The sequence below is a fragment of the Crocodylus porosus genome, unplaced genomic scaffold (genome assembly GCF_001723895.1).
Source record: "Crocodylus porosus isolate Cpor-Errol unplaced genomic scaffold, CroPor_comp1, whole genome shotgun sequence".
Lineage (NCBI taxonomy): Eukaryota > Metazoa > Chordata > Crocodylia > Crocodylidae > Crocodylus > Crocodylus porosus.
In genome coordinates this window covers 34,987,108-35,010,788 of record NW_017728951.1, presented here as the reverse complement: position 1 = coordinate 35,010,788, position 23,681 = coordinate 34,987,108, and the positions used below count along the sequence as shown (strand labels likewise).

Below are 23,681 nucleotides of genomic sequence, written 5' to 3'. Positions count from 1 at the left end.
GCCTGGTAGGGATGGTCCAAGTATACTTGGTCCTGCTTTGAGCAGGGGGATGAACTAGACTGTCTCATGTCCCCTTCCAACCCAGCATTTCTATAATTCTGTGACTGTAACCTCTTTGGGGCAAAACCTGCTTCTATGGACAAAGTATTTTACTTTATACACCCACACAGCACTTACCCAGCCATGTAACAACCATTTTGGACACTTACACACAGCTAGCAATCCTATTATGAATGCAGTGTAGATAAGCATCCTTGTAGCTATTGAGCATGCTCTGTAGGCTTCACTCTGACCAAACAGACACGCAGCTCTATGTAGGCACATTGGACATGCATATGTCCTGACATTGTAACCAGAGAAAGGAACTTTCCAACTATTTTTTTCTGCAATGAATAGTAACAGCAAGGTGCAGTGGCTCAGCTTCAAGACAAGGGCTGGAGAGGATACTAAATAATAGGGGTGTGCAAAACAGGCCATATTCAATTCAGATTTGGATTCAGTCTGAATTGGGGACAGTGATTCAATTAGTTGATTCGGATCACTGTCCCTGATTCAATTCAGCCAAATCTGAAGATTCAATGATGATTTGGAGAATCAGCGATTCGGCCATAGACACAGCTTTAAATCTTTCTTCTACATGCCTCAGGGTACCAGGCATGGCTTATGAACTCTGTAATGCTGGGGCAAATGGAGTGTCCCACAGGAACGTGGGAGGCCCCCCGATGTGCTCGGCAGCGAACCCATAAGTGGACCAAAAGTACTTCCAGTCCACTTCCAGGTCTGCTGCCGAGTGTGCCAGTCCCTCCCCACTAAGCCATCAGCCGTGGGGGAACCCCAGGTTCCCCCCCAGATCCAGGAGGCACCAATCACCAAAGTGGAGGACCGCAGGGGGGGAACGGGGGCTGCGTGACCCCCGGTAACCTGAAAGTGGACCAGGAGTGCTTCTGGTTCACTTCTGCTGCCAAACATGCCGTGGAGCCCCCCGCACTCCTGTGGGATGCTCCATCCACCCCACCACTGCAGCATTTATGAGCTGCCTGGTACCTTGAAGTATGTAGAAAAAAACATTTAAAGCTGTGTCTATATCTGAATCGCTGCATCTTTCTGAATCTCTCTGAAGCGATTCAGACAGTTCCAATTTGATTCACAGAGGTTAAAGGGTCTCCTGATTCGATTCGGATTCAGACATTCAGCCATTGAATCAGGCCAAATCTCCGCTGAAGCGAATCAGGGACCGAAGTTTTGCACAGCCCTACTAAATAATGTCTAACCTGTGCTGAGAGGTTAGAGGACTGTGCTGGGCAGCAGAAGATGTAGGTTTGAGCTCTTTCTGGCTGAGGAAAACCTAGATCAGAGGTAGGCAACCGCAGACATGGGTGCCAGAGCATGGCACACAAAGGTATTTTGCTTGGCATGTGCACCTCAGGGCGGACAGTGGGAAAGAGGCCAGAGCTATGGTGCCACAACAAGGATTGGGCCCCTCATGGCTGCCATACCATCTGCCTCTGGCATGCCAACATCTTACAAGTCAAGGTTGCAGGTGTTTTTGGCATCCTGCCCAAAAATGTTGCCAAGCCCAACCTAGATGCTGCATCTCCCACTTCCCAGCCTCACAAAGTAGAACATTATAGGGTCCTCCTCACCCCAACTCTTTGTTTTCTTTCTGGCTATAGCTTCAGGAGTTAAGCTTACCCAGGTATGCATAGAGCTGCATACCTGCTTAGCCAGAGCACAGCTTCCTGTGCATTCTGAGTAGCCATGTGGATATCGGCATGTCCACACTGTACATGGAAGGGATTACAAACTGTGTGTAAGGATAAGTACTGGGTAAGTGCCATTTGACTGCATAAAGTGATATAGGATTGCGTTAACCGCATAGCATAGTCAGGCTCTGATCTCAAGCAGGGCTTCTAGGTCCTACAGTAATACAAGTAGTTAATAGTGATGTAGTTAACATGGCACAAGATGCAGCTATTAACACGGTCCCTACCAGGCTATCGCAGAAAGTCCTGTCAAATCAAACTAAAGACATGCCATATATGCTGACTAATAACAAACTGGTTTTATCTACATGAGACATTTACTGCGGAGCTGACTAATTAGCTCCACAATAAAGTCTCAACATCTACATGTGTGACCCTATTAGGAAACTAATAAATGCCACCATAGGTTAGTACCTGTCAACACAAGTACTATCCTATGGCAACATAATTTAGTGAGCCGCAACACACATGTAGACGCCTATGGGCCTCACCGGGGCACAAGGGTGCTTCAGTGCGAGGTGTGTCAGGGCCCTGCACTGAAGCACCATCATGCCCCAGCCATGCCCCCTGCAGCACGCTGAGCCAGGTTAGAGCAACCCCAAGCTGGTGGGCTGACCCTCTGAATCCCCTGCTAGCTGGGGCTGCTCCAACCTGGCTCAATGCGCTAAGGTCCTGGGCACACATCCGGGAACAATAAACTGTGACATGAACTGTGCCACAGTTTATTCAATCAAATTAATTTCACATGTAGATGTGCCCACTGAAACCCGACACTCAATACAAATCATCTGAATAATGTCTATACTTGAATATGAACATACATTTTACTGAAGGAGTTAGACTAGATAACCTCCTGAGGTCCCTTCCAGTCCGACTTTTCTGGATGCATAGGTGAAGCCAAAGCCTAGGAAGAGGTTAGTATTGCAAAACAACTTAATCTCGGTGAAGCCTTTCATTTATATCTGTATCAAGTCCTTATCAGGCTGTGTTTATCTCTTTGAAATGAGAACTCTAAAACCTGTGTAACTCTGATTGCCCTCCAAGTACAAAGTAAAATATCAAAGTAAAATATCTATGAGAGTTGATGACAGAGAGCAAACAAATGAAGTAATTATGTTGGAGGCTGAGATCTGGGAGAGGATCATATACGAATAATAATTTATTTCCATTAAGAATTCTTTCATGGAGCACAATTTATATCTATGATCTAAATTTTATTTTTATACAAACTAAATATTTGTAAAGAGGGCATAGAAATCACAGCAGAACCTCACATCTACCCCAGCCTGCTTACTAACCTACAGCAAGTCCCTTCACTGTCTTCTGCTTCAATTTCCCCTTTGAAAAATTAGACTAATGATACCAATCTTCTTTGCAATGCACATTAACATCTACTGATGAATGGCAAAATATGAGAACTGGGTACTGGTATTATCTTTAGAGCAGCGGTCACCAACCGGTCGATTGGGATTGACTGGTCAATCAGGGAGCCTCTGACAGTTGATCTCAGTCTGGGGGAGGAGGGGAGGCTCAGCACCCCTCCCCAGATTGAGATTCGCTGTCAGAGGCCCTGCGATAGGAAGTGGCGGGACACATGTGGGAAGCAGCTGGGACGCAATCCAGGAGCAGCAGGACACACGTGCCTAGGATGAGCTGCACCCCCTGCCACTGGGGCCAGGCCAGATGAGTGGGACAATCCCCCTCCTTGCCCCTTGCCACTGGGTAAGTGGGGCCCCAAGGGAGCCAGACCAAGGGTGGGTCGGAGCCTGGGTATTTCATCCAGGTGCACGGGGGGGCTCCTGTCACTGCAAGCACTGTGGCGGAGGCCCGAAGGGCACGTGCCTTCACCCCGATCCATGTCCAGGGCGAGGTGGCTGCTGCTGCATGCTGTGCTTTGTGTCCCGAGCCCCACTGCAGCCGCTCGGGGTGCAAAGCCCAGAATGCAGTGGCAGCCGCCTTGCCCATAGATCAGAGCGACACGTGCTCCTCAGGCATAGGCAGCAGAAGGGGGGAGCTAATGGGGCTTATACCCCTCAAACGCAGGGCAGCAGTAAGGCCACAAGGCAGCCCAGCCACGGGCTTCCAGTGGCTGCAGCAGGGGTGGGGATGAAGTGGGAGCGGGGCTGGGCCTGGGGCACGACTCCTACCACTATGCGCACCTCAGGAAGGCATGGGGGGCATGTGTCCCCCAGATCTGTGCAGGGGGAGGCGGGCTGAGCTCTCCCCAGTGGAGGGTCCTGAGATGGGCTGCGCTCAGGGTGGGCAGTGGCACCACTGGGAGGAGGCTATGGGGGGGCTGCAGCCACCCCAAAATTCACTGTAGCCCCTCCAACCCCTCCTTTCAGAATTACTGCCACCAGCCCCAAGTGCAGCCCAGCCCAGTGCCTGGTCTCCCCTCCTAGATCTGCAGGGCACACGCCCCCCATGTCTTCCCGAGGTGCACACAGTGGCAGGAGCCACCCTCCCTCCCCACACCAGGTGCTCCATCTCACACCCCATTTGGTCACCTGCTGGGTAAGGAGGGGGGTGGAGCACAGTAGATCCTGGGTTGCCCTTTACTTCAAAAAGTGATTTTCACCTTAAAAAGGTTGGAGACCACTGCCTTACACAGTAGTTCTGTTCTTCCAATTCTTTAGATATTCTTGGATCTCTTCAGGGCTGAACGAGTGCAGGATGTATGGGATGCGCTGAGGAGAATTCTTCATATTTGTGGTACAAGATTTCATTTAACAGAAAGCATGGCCCCAGACCTGGCCCCTTTAAATCTCTATTTTAAAACCCAGGACCAGGGCACATTTAACTGGGTTTATGCTAATTTGCACTCTTGCTTGAGTTATGGGTGTAGGGTTTTACTTGTTCTATGACGAAAATATCAGGCCCTTAAAATCTGGATTTTTCTAACTTTAAATCAAGTGGAACACTTGGGAAGACAGGGACCTTTTTAGAAATCTAATGAGCCAGACCTTTAACTAGCATAAGTTGTACATCCCTCTTTTAGTCAATGTAAATATACTATCTTATATCAGCTGAGGGCCTAGGACAATGTAACATAGGTTTCAGACCAACATGACCATTACCTTTAAGAAAAATGAGAGGAAGGGATTAAAAAAACACCTAAGTAGATATTATCAAAACAGAAAAATGAAACTCAGAAAGGGCAAGGTGGAGCTGGGGGCAACCAACTTGCATTACTCTTATTAAAGACACTTAGCTCTGGCAATGTGAGATTGTAACAGAAGGTAGAAGAACTGTCATTGCAGGTGTCAATGCTCTCTCCATAAGCCTGTGCAAAGTGAGAGGCTGAAATCAGATTAGCAAGTAATCTGAGTCTATCAGTTACAACTAATTGAACAAACCAGAGGTTCTAGATTTGGTGGACACATTATCAAGTCTTCAGGTATAAGTTTCTGTTGTGCCTGAGTTAAACCTAGCAGAAAGTAAATGGATGTTCATCCACAATGCATTTGGACTGTCTACATGCAAAAGAAGCCAGTATGCAAGTGTCACAGTCAAAGAAAACAGCCAGTATATATTCATCATGCTTGTACATCTACTCTCCACAAAGCCACACCCCCATTTCCTCCTTCAGCATTTCCCACTTCTCTACAGACTATGGTTTTCTGCTCTGCTGATCTCACCAGCCTATCCTTATTTTCTGCCTCATGTAACTGTCCTCAGCCACAGAAGTGCAGATATTGTCAGTATACTGATAAAACTGTGAGGCATTTCTATCCTATTCTTATCTATACCAGACTCAAGGAGCATCTACATGAGATGTTTACTGCAGAGTTAACTAATTAGCTCTACAGTAAACCTCATGGTTTCTACATGTGCAGTCCTACTGACATTACACGTAAACTGGTTCAAACCTGTAACAGAACACATTTTCAGTGCACATAAATAAACCAGTTTGAAAATGGCTGAAACTGATTTGAGAAAAACCTGGTTGAATGTAGTATCAGACTTAACTGATTTGGGTCAAACCGGTTTATGCAATGTCTGTCCCAGACTCCTTGCTGGTTTAAGTTAAACCAGACACCCCCAGCATCCTGGCATGCTTTCTGGACTGGGTGGGACTCTCTGCTCCCTGGCTGCAGCTCCAGCAGAGACTGCAGACTGCTCCTCTCCCTCCCCCTCACTACACCCTGCTAAGCAGGAATTCCCCCCTCCCCTCTGCCTTGCTGAGAGGTGTCTGTGTATTAGCTAGCACACCACATGGTGGCTAAGGTCTGGGATAAAGGCAGAATCAACAGGTAGCTAGTCATGTCCCTCTTGTTTTCTTAATGGGGTGATAAACACTAAGTTAGGAGCGATAAACACTGTTATCAATTCTCTGCTGGGCTAATCAGAGCATCCTGCCAGGGCCTGCACCAGTGGCCATGCACCTCACAATTCAGTGCTATGTAAAGGAAGGCAGGGCTGCTCTAGCACGCCCCAGATTCTAGCCTGAGCCACTGCAGGCATGTGTTTGCAAGTCTGGGATGTTTGTACAGTTACAAACTGATTTAGCCTAGCCAGGTTAGACTAACCTGCAAAGATTGAATCAATTCAGGCTAAGGTTTTTTGAATGTCTGACCCTAGCCATAAGGTCACAGGAAACTAATGTACCCTGCAACAAGGTACGTACTACTTGTAAATACAAGTACTATTCTGCTGCAGTTTTTTACCCCACAGCACCGCATATATAAGTGCTGATGCAGCTGACTGGGGCACAGGGGTGCTTCAGTGTGGGGCTGCCTACCAACTAGCCCTGCACTGGAGCACCCTCGTGCCCCAGCCAGCCCCTCTGCAGCATACTGAACAGGGTCAGAGCAGCCCCAGGCAGGGCTGCATTAATGCATAGGCAAGCTAGGCACATGCCTAGGGCTCTAAGTGAAGAAGGGGCCCAGTTGTGCTTATTTTGCCACAGCAGTACCACTGCCATGCCACTTGGCTCCTTTTTGCTTCTATGGCTGAACTTTGAAGCTCCAAGCCCCAGTGATGGCTGCTGCTGCTGCCATATGCAAAACAACTAGGTGCATAATTTGTTTGCCTAGGGCCCAAAGGTTACTCCTGCCCTGGCCCCGGGCTGACAGGTTGACCCCCCAGGTCCCCTGCCAGCTGGGGCTGGTACACCCCAGCTCAACATGCTATGGTCCCAGGTGCATGTGTAAATGCACTGCCCAGGAGCAATAAACTGCACTGTGATATGTGCTTGAGTTCATTGTGTTGCATTAATATGCACATGTAGATGCACCCCCAGTGATACACATTTTGGGCCCAATCCAAAAAAGGTGTTATTTTCTAGGAAGAAAATACCCATAACATTTTGTTTTTGAATTATGGAAAGTTAATATAAAAAAGTTCTTATTTTTCCTAATTTCAGAAACCCTGAGCAGAAAAAACAACAACCTTCTCATGAGAAATCAGGTTCTCATACAAAAAAAAATCGTTTTGATGAAAAATTTCTGACCAGCTCATTTTAGCAAATAATCAGCAACTTTCAGAATTATTTCCAGAACATGCACTGTGACTCAGCGAAAGCCTGAACATACGAGCAACCATGTGATGTCTTTGAAATGATATTGGTTAATACCCTTCCTCTTCCCTACGTAAGTAATAGCAACCATAAAGGTTAACAGTACTTTTATATCCCATTGATGTAGATATGGCTCCACCTACATTAGGATAAAGGTCAGTATTTGTTCTTGTTAAAACAAAACCTCACAGGTAGATTTTCCAGACAACAGTTAGGGTTTCCCTTGATGAGTGCCTCAGTTATCAACCAGAGCATAAGCTAGTTACTTCTGTACCCTGGACACAGAGAGGGGGTGGGGAGGGGGTTGTGCTGAGTGTGAGAAAATTATGAGGCTTATGAGAAAACTATTGGTTGTTTATTTCCGGTTCCTTATTTCTTATTCCTGGTTTCTTTTTTCAAAGCTAATCCATACCTAGTAAAAGCTTGTTATTAATGAATTATACTTCCTAGAGAGAGAATTTCATTAGCTATGCATATTTACTAATTAATATGTAAAATAATATCCTGCATCAAGTACAGAGCTCTAAATGAAGACCAGCTTAGGATGGGAATATGGGGCAAAATACTTCTTGGGCCACCCCAGATTTCCTGTCGATGCCACTGGGGACTGTCCCAAAGAACAGTGATGGTTTGGTTGTGCCAGGCTCTGTACTAAGGATACAGGCTCAAATAGGGAACTTGTATTGGACTGGGATTATGTCTAGAAATCCATCTTGGGCCACTCCACACCATGTCTCTGTGGCACTGGGGAACTCTCCTAGACCTCTCTGACCAGAGTCTTGCCCAGCCCAAAGTGTGGTTTGCGTGTCTCATGTTACCAACTGACAGTCCCCCTATACCCATTGTGCTAAGTATATGGGCTGGAATAAGGAACCGGATTCGGTTGGGTTAATGGTTGAAAATCCTTCTTGGCCCAACCCACACCATGACTCTGTGGTACCAGGGGACTCTCCTGGACATCTCTGACCAGAGACTTGCCCAGCCCAAAGAGCAGCTTGCTCCTGCCAGGCTGCCAACTGACAGCCCCCAGCTTTACTAAGTATATGGGCTTGAATAAGGACCTGGCTTTTGGGCTGAGATTGTGGGTATAAATCTTTTTTAAGCCACCCCACAACATGATGCTGTAGCACTGGGGGACTCTCCTGGACATCTCTGACCAGAGTCTTGCCTGGCCCAAAGCGCAGTTTGTCTGTGCCAGGCTGCCAACTGATGGCTCCCCAGCCACTGTACTAAGTAAAATGGCTCCACTAAGGAACTCGTTTTGGCCTGGAATTATGGCTGGAAATCCTTCTTGGGCCACCACACAACATGCCTCTGTGGCACTGAAGAACTCTCCCAGACATCTCTGACCAGAGCAGTTTGGCCATGCCAGGCTGCCAACCGACAGACCCACATGGCCACTGTACTAAGTATAATGGTAACCCTCTTAAAGATGCCACTCATCTGCATACAAATAGTGGCTGTAAAAACCTTAATGTGGTAGCAGCTGTGAAAGGGTTAATGTAGTCTCAAAGCCCATGGAGTCTCTTTTGGGGGGCCTGTGTGTCTAACCCTAAAGCTAGATTTTAGCACTAACCATAACCTCCAAAACATACTGCATTTTTTTCCTTCCAGATGAAAGCACCTTAAAAAGAAATGACTGATTTTGTAGTAGTGTAATACAAAGCTCCTGGAACACAAGACTGTCATTGAAAAAACAGATATGCACGTAAATTATCAAATCAGAAAACTGCCACAAAACTATCCAATTCTCACCGTTATCACAAATGAATTAGCTCCTGAAATGAGTAACTTTATTTAATAGTGTGGAATGTGCCCCTCTACTATAAGTATAAGCTGTACTAAAAGGGCATAGGTCCCACTAAGCAAAGGCAAAACTAACATCTCCTATGAAAGAAATGATGTTGCAATGTGACAGAGATCCATGCCTATACCTTCTCCCTGCCAGACCCCAAATTGCAACTACTGTACACTCCTTTATGCTACAGCTCAGCATAGTCTAGCAGACTCTCCAAGGAAGAGCCAAATGAGTAAAATCACAGCCACCATTTAACAATGCTTGGTTAGAAAGTTTCTTTATGAGAACTAGGAAAGCTGCAAAAAGAATCTGGAAAATAAGAAGAAAAAGCAAGAAAAAGAGCAAAAGAGACAGAAACTTCCCAAATTTGTCATTTAGGATAGATTTAATCCTTAATTTATTAGAGTAATACAAGGAGACTCAAGTTGGTGTTTGCGCAGTATCTTGAGATCACTAGCCAGAAGATGTTAAAGTCTAAAATAATTAGTAATAATAATGTTTGCTAAATACCATTTTCTTGTCTTCTCTGTGCCAGTATTAGAAGCTCCTCATTCTTTAAAGGGATAAATTTATTATTTTAAGAGCTTTCCCTGCTGCTCACCCCTCTCCCTACCTCAAATTACAGCTTCTCTTTGGAAACCCCCGTTATCTTTACTTCTTCAAATAAACCCCAGTCCCTCATTGTGCTACTCTTCGCAGTCTTCTCTTGTGCTTCTCTTTCCAGTCCCTCTCAGGACTTTGCACCTTCTTAAACACACGATGCAGAGAAATTATAAATATCAGCAGCACCACTTTAATCCTTGTTAAAGCCCAATGGTCATATGACAGCTGTCTGCAAACCTGGAAGGACTCCCTCATGCCTGCCAGGGCTTGGAACTCATACTTACTTGTCAATTCACCTGGGCTTGTTTCTATGACAGTGAAAGCACTGAAGATCTCCTAGTGAGGTTAATGAGGAGCAAACTGATGACTAATTTAATGGTGGCAAAGGGAATATTTGCTGATGTCCATCGTTATATTACTCCACTGGAAAGTCACTTACAGGGAAATATTTGCAACACCCTGTAACATACACGTTTCTATAACCACCATAAGTGAACAGCAGCTGCTAAAAAAACAGAGAAAATGGAATGAATGTGATTAAATAAAATTAATAAACTTGGGAGAATGGCTGGCTGAAGGAAATCAGTGATGGACTACAAACCAGCAGTATTACTGAAAGGGTGAACAGTAGTTTTTCACTCAAATTCCTGTGAAAAAGAAAGGCTTACCATCATTTTTATTGACAACAGTGGCCAAACTGTCCAAACCCACATCCTGGTACTGGATAGGCTATAGGGATGTTTCAGTGCCTCTGCCCAGCAGGACAAAGCCAATCATATAACTACTGCTGAAAATTATGTGCGTTACTTATTTCTACTTTACAGCTTTTCCATTGAAGAGGTTCCCATTCAACCAAGAGCACTTTTAGGTCTCTTCTCCCTTCTGATATACAAGGCAAGCACAATAAGTTTGTTCACAACCATTTTAGGCCAAAGAAAATTTCCATACTGGTCTCTTGCTATTCCAGTATCCTGGAGACCATAGATAATCATATGGTTTGTTCTGCATAAAACTGCTCCCTAAGAATAGTAATCTACTCTCAGGCCAATCCTGTCTGTGCCTGACATGTCAGGCCCAGATATCCTTTTTGCTAAGGCAAAAGCTGGTAGGATGAAGCAGAAGCCCAACCATTAGCTCCCTGACTCCAAGCCATACCCACCCACCTACATCTACCCCAAAGATTCTCGTAGCTCACCAATGAACTATATCTGTTGAAGTACATGGGCAAAAGGCCAAAGGAGCAGTAGCACAAAGCAAGCTCTGAAGGCATTTGCCAGCAACAGAAAGACTTCCTGACAGACTGTGCTGCCACAGCAGCAGCAGCAAAGAGAACCTCCCTCCCCTGAGGCCAAAGAGATACAATGGTGTAAAAGCAGCATGGAAGATGAGAACCAGTTTTTTTGTGGGCGCATCGACATGTGCAGTTAATTCAAAGCAATATACTCTAGGACATATAACGCTGGAATTTATTGCTCCATGGGGCTGCAGCATGTTGATCAGGGTCAGAGCAGCCTTGGCTGGCAGGGGGACTGGGTAGGGGCAGCCTGCCAGCCAGGGAATGCTCTGACCCAGCTCAACATGCTGCAAAGGGGTGACTGTGGCATGAGGGTGCTTTAGAGCAGGGCTAGCCCACAGGCAGCCCCTGCACTGAAGCACCCTCATGCCCCAACCAGGTGGGTCAGCTTCTGCACATGCATTACTGTGCATGAAAAAACTTGTGCTGTGCACAAGAAAAACAACAGGGTAGTACTTGGAAATACAAGTACTGCCTTGCTGCAGAGTGTATTAATTTTCTGCAGACTAATAGGGCTGCATGTGTAGATGCCGAGATGTTTTCTCTAGAGCTACGTAGGCAACTGCAGTAAACATCTCATATAGATACACCTGTGTGTATTATATAAACCCAGCTGCCAGCACCCCCATGTTGTAGAGAGATCTGAAATCCTAAAGATTACTTAAGATTCCTAAATGGTTACACCAAAATGCTGTGAGAGAATCCATCTTCAAATGCCTAGATTCAAAATATGGATCACAGCACTGTAAGTCAAGCCTCTCCCCAGTGCAGACAGAGATGGAACCTATCCAGGCCATGCAGCTCTTCTTAGGGTGGGTCGACACAGTAGCAAAGCATGGGTCAGTCTTCAGTTTTGTAAAAATCTCATTTGTCCACAATCAATATTGGGCAGCAAACTGGAATTGATGGTGCCCTTGACACAGCCTAAAAGAATTGTTAAAGTGAGAAAGGTTTAGATCATGAAGAAGGTACAACCAAGGATATTTTCAAAATAAAAGCTAACCTGTGGCAGGGCCTTTAGTGGGCTAGGCTTGAAAGAAATCCCTGAATTTGTGAGAGTACTGCATACTCACTTTGAGAACTCTGATTGGTTAGGTGACTCTATATATATAAAGCACAACTTAATGCTGGTCTTTCATCTCCATTTGGCAGAAACGTGTGGCAGGCTTAATGGTGCTCTGACATCCGCACTTCGTATGTCAGAACCTCAAAGAAATGTGTTAGCTAAAATGCTCTCTCTTTTTAAGAAAAGGAGTACTCTGTGGTCCAGGGGAAGAAACTTTGTCTACCAGGCAGGAGACCTGGGTTCAATTCCCAGGCACTTATACAATTACAGCCATGGAGGCACCAAACATCTGGTCTTCAGATTCTGTCTCAGTGGCTTAAATGGAAAATGGCAGATCTGGGCAGCCTTCACTCCTCTGAAAATACTCTTGCCCAGGCATATGCATCGAAGGTCTGGTGTGGCCTTCATGCATACACCATGATCCAGGAGGATCAATGACTACCACTATATTAAAAGAAGGTGGAAAACTCAGAAAGGGAGTGGCGTGGTGGGCCATGGGGGCCCTTTGGAGACCCAGAGCCAGAATTCTGGTATCACCCCAGCATAAAAGTTGAGTAACTTAACCAAAGTCAGTAGAATGACTCTGGATTCATACTGGCATAACTAGGGCCAGAGATTTTGGCCCCTGGGTTCAAACCTTCCCTTAATTAAGATGCAGAGCTCAGGGTTGCATGGAGCTGGCATTTTGGATTGGGCCCATCTCCAGAAAAGAATGTAAGAGGTCTCATCCTGGGCCTGATTTGGGTACCCTCCAGAAGGGACAGTCAGTCCTAAAATTGAGTTAATTGTGTCCAGTGCTTCTGAGTTAATTTTAACAAGGTTTATGGTCATTCTGATGTGACACTCCTTGACTTTGAGCTCCCGTTTGAGAGGTTGGAGGGAGATATATTGTTATTCACCTGGTTCTAATTATTGCAGTGCAAATCCACTTTATACAGTAGCTGATTTGATAGACATCACCTCATGATATTGGTGCTTCCTTCATTTAGCTTTGTTTTTCATATAATACCATTTATTTAATTTAAAGTAACTTCCATACACTAATATACAACTCACTGGAGTGATACTGTAGTGCGATCTATATCTATATATATCTATATCTATATATAGAAGCCAAACATTTCTATATTAATATTTCTATTTTACTTTAAGAACGAAAAGATAAAATAAAACAAAAGCCTTTTAGCAACCTACAACAGCTAAAATGATGACTTGGAAGGATAAAGCTGAAAAGTAAATGAGTATTTCATTTACTGTGGACACTTTTAAAGAAAGGGAACACTTTTTGATTTCTAATATGAACCACCAACATTTTGATATTCAGTGGCTCAGAAATAAAAAATGTCATTTCAACTATCAAAAAGCTAAAATATTTTGGGGTTTCTTATGAATTCTACCCACATTATTATTTTTTTCAACAAATCTCCAAAATCTTCATTAAAAAGATAGTTTTCTTGTGAAGTTTTCTTTCTTGTCAGAAAGACATTTTTCAATCTAAAAAAGTCAATGAAAAGAAATCTCAATAGCTATATTAACTGTTTAGATGCCAAATCTCACTGCTCTTTTCACTATATAAATACAGCTATAAAATCGCTGTTAGTGTCTCTGTAAGTAGTCCAAAAAGGCACTGATAAATTGAAACAGCCATCGCCTTCTATCTTTGCTAAAAAGATATCTAGTTCCAGTCCTGATGGATAGACGAGCATTCAGAAAGCACTTATGATCCTTAGGGGGATACAGGATTTGAGACCATTTAGGACTTTTGCTTGGAGGAGACCATAGCTGCCACGTGAAGCCCTTAGAAGTCTGAATCTTCAGGAAGTGTAAGTCTTACAGGACGTAAATGGAAAGAAATGGGAAATGCAGTTCATTGGATGTGACCCTTTAGGGTGTAGTTCACAGTTTGTCAGGATTCACTTTGCAGTTGGGAAAAAGAAGAAAAATCAAGTTGTATTCTAAATGCAATTCACACCAACAGAGATATAATACTACTGCTGTTTTATGCACCAATTAGATATAACTGCACTTTAAGGGATTTGAAGTGATCAGAAAGTATGGAAAACCAGCTCAGTTCTCTACACCTTGTGCTGCTGAAACCTATGTCACATTCAAACCGGGCTAAGGTAGGTAGGACTGGACGAGGAATAATATGAAGACTCCAAACTTTAATCCTCAGTTTTGACCCATAAGCAAATATGCAGAACATGGATTGCATCCTGGACTCAGAAGCTGCGAAATTCATGTCATACATTAATGCCAATTGACCCCTGAGATCATAGAAAATGAAAGTAACAACTGCCTCCTCCCACCTTCAGCCAGCATCTCCCAATTGCTTGTTCCAGTTCAGAAGCTGGCACTTAGCAAGGGTTCAGCACAGCAGCCAAATAACATTGCTTATGCAGCTCGGAGTTATGGTAAAAAGGAAAAACAAAAGGAATGACTCTGTCCCAACTGAAGTGGACATCAAGACATTAAAACCGAACTTCACAGAGAAGAGTCTTTGCAAGGACGGTGGGGGTTAGAGAAGCAGCAAGGTAATGCTATTCCAGAAGCAATTATTCTGTACAAAACAGCTTGTCAAAGGGCGAGTGGTGGAGTAGGGGGGGGAGGAGGGGAACCGGGCTTAACTGCTAGTGAGCTTCCTGTACAACCTTTGAAAAGCAAAGTTACCTTTGGGTTCCTGAGAGCAGCCCTTCCAGTCCTTGCAGCAGCACAGCCCCATCGCAAGTGAAACGTCTCTGAAAACCACAGCGGCAATACACTTTCATTTGCTCAAGCAAGTCTGCTTTTCACTGGGCAGGTACCGAAACCAGCATCCTATGCACTGGGTGCCAGGGGAGGGTGCAAAGGGCTGCAGTTACCTTGCTACACTCAAAGAGGGTTCTCCCGGACCATCAGCTGTGCTAAGCTGTGCTGATGGTAAGACTTGCTGTTCTCTCCGTCTGCCCTTCAGGTCTGTAACTATTGACTGGACAGTTTTTCCTGCTTGTTTCCCCAACTAGCACCAACCCTCTAAGATGTGCAGCCCAGCGTCATTCCCTGCCAAGTACCACTAACATCCCAAACAGAAACAGACCCTGCTAATCAATTTGAGAACTAGCAGATTGTTGCCCTGGGTCTCCCCTCCTTTAACGCCTATATTTCTGGCTGACCCTGCATAGATCTCAGAATTTCACTGCCTCACTTGCCTATTAAACTTCCAGTGCTTATTAATTATACTCTGCCCTCTTTGAAGAAGTGAAAGGCCACGAGAGGGGGCTTTATGTGAGCAGCAGATGCTTGTTCTCAGATAGCCAGAGGGCAGCAGACAGACTCTGAATGTAAACCGTAAGTGCATAAAAAAAAAAACACTAGAAAGGCCATTTAACCTCATGCAAAACGATGTCAGGAGAAGAAAGGGCTGTATTACTACGCTCCCATTCCTTACCTTAAAACCTTAACTGTGTATCTCTGAGAATCTCTGTAGAGATTGGTAAGCATCCAGGGCGTGTTGGGACCCTGTGTCTCACAAAGGCCAGCACTACTGTGGCAGTCTTCTATGGGGGTTGTTTAAATGCCCACTTTTAATGGCATTAACTCATTGAAACACAAGCCACAAAGACTCGATGCTGATTGCATTTTGACGCTTGTTTTGGGATCAAGGATAAACAATAGCCATCAAGCATATGCTTGCTGGTGCTCTAGACTCAGGCTTGTTTTCTAGACCAGTGTTTCTCAACACATAGGTCACAACCCAAAAGCGGGTCACAAGAATATTTCAAAAGGCTGCGAGCTGCAGCAGGGCAGAGGGGTGGTGGGGAGACGCCTGGCCCTTCCAGCAGGGGAAGAGAACGGGTGAAGCTGCGTGGCTAGGTTCACAGGGCAGCGGGCTGGGAGATGTTGCTGGGGGGGCACAGCACGGCAGGCCCAGCCCAGCACAGGGGGAGTGCTACAGGCCTCTCCTCCTCTCTCCAGCCCATGCTGGGGCCAGACTTGCTTCACTGCCACCGGCAAGAGCTGGAGCCACCGCAGCCACTGCGCTCCAGCTCAAACGCGATGGGGACAGCTGGGGACCCCCCTGGCAGGGCCGGTGGAGGCAGGGGCTGCAGGTTGGGAGTGAGGGATACCAGCATGGCCAGAGGAGACAGGGGACTGGGGGTTGGGCACTGGCAGGGCCAGCAGGGTGTGGACCAGGACAGGCCACAGATCTTTGCAGTAGAAAAAAGGTCGAGAACCACTGTTCTAAGCCATTCAGCCACTCCGCTTTAAACGGGCAGTGAGCCCCTGTTTCTTGAAGATTCACTGCTTAGTCAAATAAGGCCCTGATGCATGCTTTACAATGCAATACTGTAGGTTTGTTTTGTCCAGTGGTTTTCATGCACACTGGGTGCATCTACATGTAAAATTAATGCAGCTGAATAAACTCTGATGCAGTTTGGGCTGAAGTTAGTTGTTCTTGGGTGCAGTGTTTACATGTGTCCCCAGAACCGCAGCACATTGAGCTGGGCTGGCGCAGCCCCAATTGGCAGGGAACACGGGAGGCCAGCCTGCCGGTCAGAGGCTGGTCCAACCCAGCTCAACGTGCTGTGGAGGGGCTGGCTGGAGCATGAGGGTGCTTCAGTGTGGGGCTAGCCGGCAGGCACTCCCTGCACTGAAGCACCCTCGTGACCAAGCCAGCTGGGTCAGTGTCTACATGTTACTTGTGGCAGAGTAAATAACTCCACCATAGGACAGTGCATGTGTCTGGCAGTACTGATCTACAGCAGAGTTAATTAGTTTACTCCATCCTAATAGTACTTCACATGCAGACAGTGATATTTACTGTGGAGCTAATTAGTCAGCAGTAAATGTCTCATGTAGATGTGCTCATTGGGTCCATTTAAAGAAGGGGTGGGCAAAATGATCTTCTGAGGTCCCTTCCGACCCTACCAACTATGAAACTATGAAAAATGTGGCCCGGGGGCTGGATGCGGCCCACCAAGCCATTCTATCCGGCCTGCAGGGCTTCTAAAAAATTTAGAAAATTAATATTAATCTGCCCTGGCCTGCCTGTAATGCAGCCCTCGATGGCTTGCTGAAACTCAGTAAGCAGCCCACGGCCCAAAATAATTGCCCATCCCTGATTTAAAGAGTTCGGAGTGCAGGCTTAAATAATAAGAATTAGTTTAAGAGGCACAAACAAGAGACAGGATGAGACAGAGATGAAAATTTGTCCTAGTGGGCTGGAGCTCTAAAGGGGAAGGCTCAGTTTCATTCATAACACTGTTAAAAACATACTGAGGATCTGAGAGCGAGGCAGCAAGAGACAACAAACACATACGACAAACTTATAGAGGACTAATGTCCTGAAAAATAATTTGAATATGTAGGAAAAGCTTGATCCTGGAAGCTGTCCAGAACATGCAACTCGTATTGATTTCCATGGGAATTTCAAATGCTCAGTAGCTCTCAAGATTGGGCCATAAAACCAGAATGCAAACAGACTGAATTAAGGGTCAGGTGTTTTCTTGCTGCCTTATCACTCAAGATTTGTTGTCTAGGTAGTTCTTGCAAAGAGGTCTCTGCTTGGCACTCTGTTATTGTTAGTTTGAGCTAACCAAAATGTCAGCATTAAATCAGTGACAAACAGCAGCAGCATTCACAAAATACTAGCTTCCAGGAAATCCAAGTCCAACCCTTCCAAACTGGTTGCTGCAAAGGAATTAGTTATTCTGTCGTTGTTGGTATCTACTTGTTTCTCTTACTTGGAGAAGTGCAAGCTAGTCTCAAATAAACTCTGTGGACAGGAAAATCCTCTTAAAAATGCATTAGTAGATGGCTTCTCAGAAATATTTCAGTTGCACAAACTGCTGTTTTCTCCTTATGCAAGTAACAAAAAAAGAACCAAATCTTTCCTCCATAACAAAATCCATTTGCTGAGATCACTCTCCAGCCAAGCAGTGGGAGGGTAGACATACAAGCCACCTGTTAGCAATATCCGGGTATTATTTTGGCAACTTTCCCTGAACTGAACAAAAACCAAAGTCCAAGCAGTCTATAGGAAAGGCTAGGCTTTCCCCTGCTTTCCCCTGCTGGAATATTTACATAAAAATGCCAGTCTCCACATACACGGTCTTAGCAGTGACACTACAAAGTCAGAAAGGAGCCAAGAGACACTGTGGCCAGGCTCTCTGTACACCAGCAATTCCTACCTGGCCATCATCCCTGAGAGGGGCTGCTATCACCTGCTACAATTCAGAGCAGCCCCTAGCCTCTCTCTAGGACTTGCTAAGCTTTTAACAATCTTAAATCATACACACTACTTAGTAAGAAATGAACAACATATTATGAAGTTTTGTTTTTCCATTTATGAAATATTTACAACCTAAATCTACTGAAGTGTCACAAGACACTGAGAAAGCGATGAGAAGCTTTTCTGTACTTCCTACTGAACATTAAACTACATGTGGTTAATTTAAATGGTCACAGAAGGGTCAGCTGTCTTTGGGCTGCAGATACAGTGAAATGCCATGATACACTAAAAACAGAAACAATTTCAAAGCACTAATTTTCACATGTGCTCATAAAGGAAGGGGAATCTCCTAATGTGGTAACCACATGGTACTTGAATGCACTTTTGTCATTGTACAAGTTTTAAAATGGGCATTGATTATTTGCACATTGCACTAGTTTAACATTTCTCCCTTTAAAGACAATGGGAGTTTACCCCTACCCACTTCAATGCAAACACAGCTGGGCCAATATTTTGAAATACCACCCAAAATGTGTGTGGGTGCATGCATCTGTGTGGCCCATCCATATACCTATATTCATGCCAAATCCATCCAGATCATAAGAGAAAGGCCACTGTATATATAAAAGTCTTCACACATTTTTTAAGTGTGTGTGCACACAGGTGCATATATGCACACACACATCTGGCATTTTAGGGCAAAGGGAGTTAGGAAAACACAAACAACCCATTTTCAATGCTCTAGGTCAGTGGTTTCCAAACTTTTTTGATCGCGCACCCCTATCAGTAACAAATTTTTGAGCACGCACCCCCAATATATGTATATTTATTTATTTATAAATTATATATATGTACTGCTGTACTAATATATTATGTACATAATTATGTATATTGTGTACATTATACACAAAAAATAGAAATTAAATTGTCATTGTTTTTACCTTGTGATGTGGCTGACAAAGAGCTCGTACTAGGAGTAGGAGAAGTGTCAGCTCTGCCATTTTCTTGTTGTTCGCTTGTGCTCGCATTATTGGTATCATCTTCAATCCACGGTTTCTTTGCAGGAATCTTTTTAAGCCACTTGTTCATTTTGTGAGGGTTAGTTTAGTTAAAACTAGATAATATAATCTGTAAATCCACTTAATCGGGCACATGTAAACTGCAATACGTCACGATATGCTGAAAGCGAACGAACGCTTCTTCCCTCAGGATACCTCACGTACTGTACGTGACACGTGACCATCCGACATACGGACTGAGTGAGGGCGCCAGTGTCATCTGTATATTAAATATTAGTAATGCTTAATTTCTTTCTTATTTTTTTAGATAAAAAATAAATAAAAATACAAGTTCTAATATTTTCTTCGCACATCCCCTGGGATCGTCTCGCGCACCCCACTTTGGAGACCACTGCTCTATGTCATCCAGGATCCTTTGTTTTGGGCTCAAGCCCATTTTACATCTCAATTGGTGCATCTACACATGTTCTTTATTGTGGAGCTGACTAATTAGCTCCACAGAAAAGCATCTCCACATGTGCATCTCTACAAGTTTGCCCATATTAGGATGCAGTAAATTAATTAACTTTGCTGTACGATAGTACTGTCCAGAGCAAATACTATCCCAAGGTAGAGTCATTTAGTGTGACAAAACACATGTAGATGGTGACTAAGGCTGGCTGGGACACAAGGATGCTACAGCGAGAAGGCTGCCTGCTGGCTAGCCTCACACTGTAGTACCCTTGTGCCCCAGCCAGCCTTACCACCACCCAGGACTCCTTAGGTCTGGAAATTTGGCAGCAGTAGCACAGCAATTAACTGACATCACTCCTGTACCCCCAGATTTTTGGACCATGGAGGAGCCCCACAGGTCAGAAAGCATGGCTCTTTGAGCCAAGTATAATCTGTGGGTCAGGGATTGAGCATCCCTGCCCTACATACTCACTATAGAATCTGAGCACGTCCAGGGTCCCTTCTCAAGCTGATCATTTGGTTATCTATAAATCCCCCTCAAACACGATTAATGTCTCAAACATATTTTAACAATCCTTGCAGAAGCAGGACATTTACTACCATTGTCTCCTTGCTTTACCTGTACCAGGTTAGGGTGCTATGCCTTGTGATTGTGTGAAAGGACTGACTGTGTAGTTTTAGGAACAGGTTAGACAAGGATTGCTTCCAGTAAGTTGATTTTAGGGGCAGCTGGCTTTTCGCTGCCACATGTCTCAACAGGGACATTAGAGAACTTCTCAAAAAGAAAAAAGAAGAGTACATGAAATGGAAAAACAGTGCGACATCCAGAGAGGATTACAGGCAATCCTCAACTTATGTCTTTGAGTTACAACAAATGCCATTTACGACATTTGTAAATTGACATCCTGTTTTGAGATTCCCACACTGGTTTTGCCTTACGACAGTCAACACAGCTGCGTCCAGCTGGTAAGTCTGTTGTGGTGTGGGCAAGCGGAGAGGGGAGGGACATGGAGGACCAGATCAACACCCCTGCAGCGATGGAGGGACTGGGGCTGGAGCTGGGACTGGGGCAAGCGCTGCCCAGGGAGGCAGTGGGACAGCTTGCACTGCTGCGCATTGCTAGTCTGGGAGCTGCTTGCGTGGTGGCTTGTCCAGTGGTTCTCACTGCTGCTCCCACCGCCAGTCTGGGAGGGGTGTGTGCCCCAGGATCTGTACAGGGCAGCAGAGCTGGGGATGCGTTTCGGGTGAAAGGCACTGGGAGTGGGGGCTACATCCCCCCTGTTGCTTACTCAGCTGGTACAGGGCTGGTGCGAGACTAAGCCATTGCACTGCCTCTGGACAAGTGGCGCACAGCGGCGGGAGCTGGCCTGGCCTCTGGACAAGCAGCAGCCTTGCCCAGGCTGGATGAGCTGCGGCAGGGCACGGGGTGGGAGGGCATGTGCCTCTAGATCAGGGTGGGGCAGGTGGCATGGGGGAGCTGCAGCGAGTTTTCAGGTGGCACACACCCTCCCTGTGCCCCGCCACCATTCGACCAGTCAGAGTGAAGCCACTGCTTGTCTGGGAGGCATGGGGAGGCCGAGCTAGCTCCCACCACTGCACACCACTTGTCCAGAGGCAGCGCAGCGGCTCAGTCTTGCGCTGGTCCCGTGCCAGCTGGCCGACTAGTGTGGGGGGGCACAGCCCCCACTTCCAGTGCCTTCCGTCTTCTGCCCGGAGCACAGCCCAGTACAGCCCCAGCCCCAGTCGCCTTGTGCAGATCCTGGGGCACATGCCCCCAGCCCCACACCATGCCCTCATGGATCGGTGGTGGGAGCAGCAGTTTGAGCCACCAGACAAGCCACCACATGAGCAGCTCCCAGACCAGTGATGCGCAGTGGCATGAGCCGCCCTACCCCCTCCCTGGGCAGAGCTTGCCCCAGTCCCAGCCCCAGCTCCAGCCCCCTCCCTCACTGCAGGGGCACTGATCTGCCCCCTCACAAGCCCTTTCCCTCCCCGCTGTCCCCCACCACAACAGACTTACCAGCTGGACGCAGCTGTATCCAGGGTGGTAAAGGAACCTATCCCCCATTTGTAACATTGTTCCTGTGGGAAAATTAGTTCTGAGATACAACATTTCAACTTGAGAGGCAGTTTTCAGCAACCAGTTGTGTTGTAAGTCTGAGCACTGCCTGTATATACATACAGCCTGGGTCTCCAGGTACAAGACAAGGAAAGCCAAGGCATGCATAGAGATCAAGCTGACAACCAAATTAAAAGACAAAAAAAGTCCTTCTATAGATACATAGGGAGCAAGGAAAAAAAATCAAGCTCCACTGCTGGACCCCTATGGAATACGGAGGAGCAGCCCACAGTTGATCCCCACGAAAAGGCAGAGCTCTTAAATATTTACTTTGCATCAGTATTCTTGAAATCAGACAGGAACTTGTCACCTGGAATATGAGGAATACAGCAGTCCACATAAAATCAGTCCTGAACAGGTGAAAATACTCTTAGAACATTTGGACATTTTTAAGTCTGCTGGGCCAAATGTCCTGCATCCGAGAGTCCTGAAAACTGGCTGACCTCATAGTGGTGCCTCCGGCAAGGCTGTTTGAAGAGTCATGGAACTCAGGTGTGGTCCTGAACAACTGGAAGAGGGCTAATGTGGTACCCACCCATCTTTAAGAAAGGGAAGAGAGATGAGCCTGCCAACTATAGTCAGTCAGTTTGACGTCAGTCTTGGGAAAAATCTTCTAATAAATTTTCAAGGAGGCCATCAACCGCAAGCTTGTAGCTGGTGGAGCATTAAGAAGAAACCAGCACAGCTTTGTCAAGGGGAGGTCATACCTAACAAACCTGGTGTCCTTCTATGACTAGGTAACTAACCAGCTGGATATGGGACATGCGATTGACATCATCTACCTAGAGTTCAGCAAGGCCTTTGACACTGTATCCAATGGGATTCTGTCAATTAAGTTGGAGGGTACAGAACTAGACCGGTGAGGTAGGTTGGCAACTGGCTAAGAGGCCAATCCCAGCGAGTTGTAACTGATGGGATGGCCTCAGCCTGGAGGGCCATCGAGTGGTGTCCGCCAGGGATCAGTGCTTGGGCCCGTCCTGTTTAACATCTTTATCAATGACTTGGATGACGCAGTAGAAAGCACAAGGATTAAGTTTGTGGATGACGCTAACCTGTGGGGAAATCCAGACACATCTGAGGACAGGTTAAGGATCCAGAATGACCTTGATGGGCTGGTCCTATGGGCTCAACACAATCAGATGAGGTTCAATAGGGACAAGTGCTGGGTCCTTCATCTGGGTAAGAACTCCCATCATAACTATACAATGAGTGGTGATCCACTGGCTGACGCTGCATCTGAAAGGGACCTGGGGGTGACAATCGACCAGAGGATGGATATGAGCCATCAGTGAAATGAAGTCCCCAGCAGGGCAAACAGAACTCCAGCCTGTATCAGCCGATGCGTTGCCAAAAGATCCAGAGGGGTGCTTCTCCCCCTCTATTCGGCATTGGTGAGGCCACAACTGGAGTACTGTGTTCAGTTCTGGGCACCACACTTCAAGAAGGATGTGACTAAGCTCAAAATGATACAGAGAAGGGCCACCCATATGATCAGGGGCCTGGAGGATAGGCTCTATGAGGAGAGACTCTGGGAACTGGGTTTGTTCAGTCTGAGTAAGAGAAGACTGAGAGGCAACTTGATAGCTGCTATGAGGGAGCGGGCGCTAAGGGCGGCCGTGAAACTCCCTAGCGCCACTCACCGTCACGTTAGGGTGAACGTAGCACCCTCAGAATCTCGCCCGCCTCGACTTTGATGTCTAATATATATAGTATGGAGGCTGCCTGTTTCCCTGGTGGACGGTACGGATGTTCCTATTCCTGCTCCTCCAATGGGGTGTCTACCTGCGCCCCGCCTTAAGGGCTACGCGTGCCTCCAAACCTCCCCTTCAGCACGCCC

The 23,681-nt window shown here is 46.1% G+C and overlaps 1 protein-coding gene across 4 annotated transcripts in view; it reads right to left on the bottom strand.

Annotated features, from left to right (window-relative positions):
* ARHGAP22 (Rho GTPase activating protein 22) overlaps window positions 1–23,681 on the bottom strand; it is a 333,567-nt gene that overhangs the window by 177,075 nt on the left and 132,811 nt on the right. Inside the window, exon 1 of one of the 4 annotated variants that reach the window (XM_019555603.1) lies at window positions 14,713–15,047. The exons of the other annotated variants lie outside the window; for them this stretch is intronic. Coding sequence (XP_019411148.1) covers window positions 14,713–14,764 — 52 coding nt within the window. The 5' untranslated portion in view covers window positions 14,765–15,047. Of the gene's footprint in view, window positions 1–14,712; window positions 15,048–23,681 lie in introns of those variants that run through there. 4 annotated transcript variants of the gene reach the window in all.